This window comes from Galeopterus variegatus, unplaced genomic scaffold (assembly GCF_000696425.1).
Source record: "Galeopterus variegatus unplaced genomic scaffold, G_variegatus-3.0.2 Scaffold11104, whole genome shotgun sequence".
Lineage (NCBI taxonomy): Eukaryota > Metazoa > Chordata > Mammalia > Dermoptera > Cynocephalidae > Galeopterus > Galeopterus variegatus.
Window position 1 is genome coordinate 7973 of NW_007737215.1, and position 4007 is coordinate 11979.

Here is a 4007-nt window from a genome sequence, read left to right on the forward strand (position 1 = left end):
GGGGCGGGGGCGGGACGACGCGTCCCGGTCCCCTCCCCGGTCCCCTCCCGGCGTGGCGCGGCGGCCCGTGCATTTCCTCCCCGACTGCTCCCACCTGTCCACAGGCGGTTGGAGGGTTTGCTTTCGTCGTCGCGGGCTGTCCCTGGTCCTGCGGCTCCCGGAGTTCTGTCTCGATAATCACCTGTGATACCTGCAGCTTGAACGTTCTGTCTGGCCCAGCTGGAGAAACCCCTCTTCTTCTTTTTAAAATAAGTCTTATTGTGTATGTCTAAGGCATACACCGTGAAGTTACGGGACACAAACTGAGGGTAAAGTGGGATTGAAGCAAATTAACGTACATCTATCATCTCACGAAGCCACCCATGTTTTTATTGGTGGCGTTTTTGTGGCAAGAGCCGCTAAAACTCACTTTTAGCAGGAATCCCAAATACAGTACACTTTTATTAACCGCAGTCCTCAGGTTGCACACTAGACTCTAGACTCGCTCATCGTACATGTGTGCGCTATTTTGTATCCTCTCCATTTCCTCCCCCACCGCCATAACCACTATTTTATTCTCTACCTCTGTATACTTGACTTTTTAAGAAAATTCCTCATATAAGTGGGTTTATGCAGTATTGTTCCTTTTATGTCTGGCTTATGGCTTATTTCCCTTGGCATAATGTCCTCTAGGTTCATCCATGTGGCAAATGGCAGGATCTCCTTTTTCAAGGCTGAATAATATTTTATTGTTGTAATGGTTTATTTTAGGTGTCAGCTCGACTAGATTAAAGAATATATATAGAAACCTGGGAAAGCGTTATTTTGGTGTGTGTCTGTGAGAGTGTTTGCAGAAGAGACTGGTATGTAAGCCTGAGTGGACTGGGTGGGGAAGATCCACCTTCAATATGGGCGGGCACCACCCAGTTCACTGGGGGGCCTGGAGAGAACAAAAATGGAAGAAAAGGCCAATCTCTTGCTCTGTCTGCTGGGGCCGGGATCCTCTCTTCTCTCTTGTCTGTGAACATCAGAACTCAAGATGCTTCAGCCTTTGGGCTCCAGGACTTACACCAGCAGCACGTCAGCACCCCATGGGCTTCCCTGGTTCTGAGGCTTCTGGACTCCGACTGAGCTGCGCTACCAGCATCCCGTTTGCAGAAGGCCTATCATGGGACTCCCCAGCCTTCCTAATCACGTGAGCCAATTCCCCTAATAGATCCCCTCTCATGTATTTATATGCGTATCCTGTCGGTTCTGTTTCTCTGGAGAACCCTGACACAATTGCGTGTGTGTGCCTCTTGTGAAAGGAATTATCAGAGAACCAGATCTACATACAGTACTACTATTTCTGCATGGATTGTACTCTCCCGTCTCATCTTCCCCACTGTCCCAAGACAGCACTGCCTCCAGCGTCACCCCTACCAACTTGACCATGTTTAATAGTTCCTGCAATTCTAAACGGGGCTTCCAATATTTTGACTCATAAGCACTAAATTAATATAACTAAAATGACCTTGCTTCATTCCTTCCAGGTACCTTGCATTTAAGCTTTTGATGAAAATTTGAAATGAGTGTTTTAGCACAGTGGTTCTCAAGATATGGTCCTGGGATCAGCATCATCAACATCACCCTGGACCTTGTTAAAAACACACATTCTCAGGCTTCATCACAGACCCAGTGAATCAGAAACCGTAGGGATGGGGCCTAGGCATCCATGTTTTAGCAGTCTTCCATATGATTCCAATGCAGCTGAAGTTTAAGAATTGCCGATTTAGGAAAATAACTTTTTATAATGACAACAGCTTATATTTATGGAAGGTTTACTCTGTAACAAGTACTATTATAAACATTTTACAAATACCAACTCATTTCAAACTCAACAACAGCACCAAAAATACACAAAGGGAAAGTATTCACGTTATTCCCATATTTATAGATAAGGCACACAAAGGAAAGTGACTCACCCCAGGTCATACAGCCTGTAAGCAGAGAAGCCAAAGTTGATGCAAACCCAGGCAGTCGCCTCTACAGTCTGAATGTTTAGCCACAAAGCTATGGCTGCCTCACTTAGCTAAACGTTGGTAATGTGCCTTATCCAATGGCTAAGCTTTCAAGTGATTTATAATTAGTAATAAGTAAAAGTCAGTTACCAAGGTAGAATTATAGAATCAGGGACTCAGAGATAGAAGTAACTCTAGAAGCATGTATAATATGGACATGGTCTCTAGCTCTGCAGAGCTGACAAGATTCTTTAAGTTAAAAATTCGTATGTGGTGTCCAAGATTAGACACTTGCTTTGGAAATATGGCATATTTGTGGCTTCTTGGCATCCAGTTTGTCTTTCTCCCAAAGCTCCTTGGTGACAAACCTCATGGCTTTGTATTCTTTTGTTGATTTCTAATGAAGGTCTAGACTTCCAGATCTCAACTAGGATGAACCACAGAAAGATGTCTGCGACATGATATAGTCCTTATTTTCCCAGCAGGGCCACCCAGGGTCATTTTCTTGCTATCAGTTTCAAAGTGAACTCTTGTTAGGAATGTTTGCTTGTATTGAGAATTTTTATAAGAAGAATTTCTGAATTTTTTTTTGTCAGAGTTCTCCATGTATTTTCTACTTTTATTTAATCTTCCAGAATAATGAGAAACCTGAAGTTCATGTTGGCACTAATTCTAGTCCAACTTTCTCTACTTAATACTAATTATAATGGTAATGTCAATAATTGCTTTTATATTTAGAGAATATGTACGCCAAAGTCTTTGTATGTGTTTGCTTCATTCTCAGAAATATTCTGAAGAAGCAGGTGCTAATATTATACCCACTTTTCAGATGAGCCTGCTGAGGATAAAGGACGTTAAATGATTCACAGCAAGAATACAATACTGAATTAATTTTAAAACTGTAAGACTTATGCTCTCAAGCCCTACATTTTTTTCCAGCCTCCTCCTGCTTCTGTTTAAATTTACACTATTGGAAACTTAGGAAGGTTCTTCGTAGATAGGATGCCCCCCACCCCCAACCTTATTAAAGTTTAATCCCCACTGTAACTGCTGAGGGTGAGAAATCCTATTATGGTAATTGAAAGGTGGGGCTTTGAAGGATTGGATTGCAGGACCTGCAGTAGTGAATGGATTCATAATGATGGTCAGGGGTGTGGTTCTGAGAGCTATATTTTATTTCTCTCTTGTTTACTCCCTATTTTTTAAATTAGCATATTCATTGTTACAAATCATACTTATTCTTTATGTGCCTTATCCAGTCTCTCCCCTTCCCCCTCCCCCCTCTAATAACCATGGACTTGTTCTCTCCATCTGATAGATTAACTGTTCCTCTGTTGGTTTGTTGCCTAGATGATCTGTCCAGTGCTGAGACAGGTGTGATCAAGTCCTCCCTGTTATTGTAAATCAGATGCTTCTTCTATTACTCTGAAGTGTGCTTTGTGGAGAGAGAGGACCTCTTCTTTTTTTTTTTTTTTTTGGTCTCCACTGATGTCTCTCCTTGTGCCAATGCAGTTGACAGTGTGACGTGCCATCTGCACGGTGGCTGTGATGCTGCTATAGAGACCAGCCACTTTTGCAGCAGCCATGGCAACTGCAGTAGTGGCTATGGTGGGCTACCCACGTGGAACTGGTGTTTCTCGTGTGCTCTTTACCTGGTTGCGGCTGGGTTCGGCTTCCCCCAGCTCCATGCCTCATTCTAAGAAGTTGCTGTGGAGCAGTTGAGGGGGAGAAGGAGAAGGGAAGGGGGAGAGGAAACTGGGTGGGAAGAGGGGGAGGGAGAGGGAGCATGATTGAGGCCCACGGCAACCCCATCATTCCGGCAGGGGAGACCAGAGGGTTTCCAGCAGCTGCTGGGTTGTCCCTGAGCTGGTGCAGATGTCGAGGGGCATGGCTGAGGCCCTCAGTCCCCCACCACCCTGGCTTGGGAACTCAGGGGGCTTCCAGTCCTTCTAGGTTTTATAGGTGTTCTTTGGCAGTGTTAGACCTTTACTGGTTAATATCAGACTTTGTCTTTGATCTGTGGGGTTT

The 4007-nt window shown here is 44.3% G+C and overlaps 1 protein-coding gene across 1 annotated transcript in view; it reads right to left on the reverse strand.

The window, feature by feature from the left end:
- Positions 1–1413, reverse strand: part of LOC103610409 — a 9175-nt gene extending 7762 nt beyond the window's left edge. Inside the window, exons 1-2 of the mRNA XM_008594587.1 lie at positions 1315–1413; positions 95–302 (exon numbers count right to left, since the gene is read on the reverse strand). Of these exons, the coding sequence (XP_008592809.1) occupies positions 95–302; positions 1315–1413 (307 nt within the window). The remainder of the gene's footprint in view (positions 1–94; positions 303–1314) is intronic.
- Positions 1414–4007: the final 2594 nt, after the last annotated feature.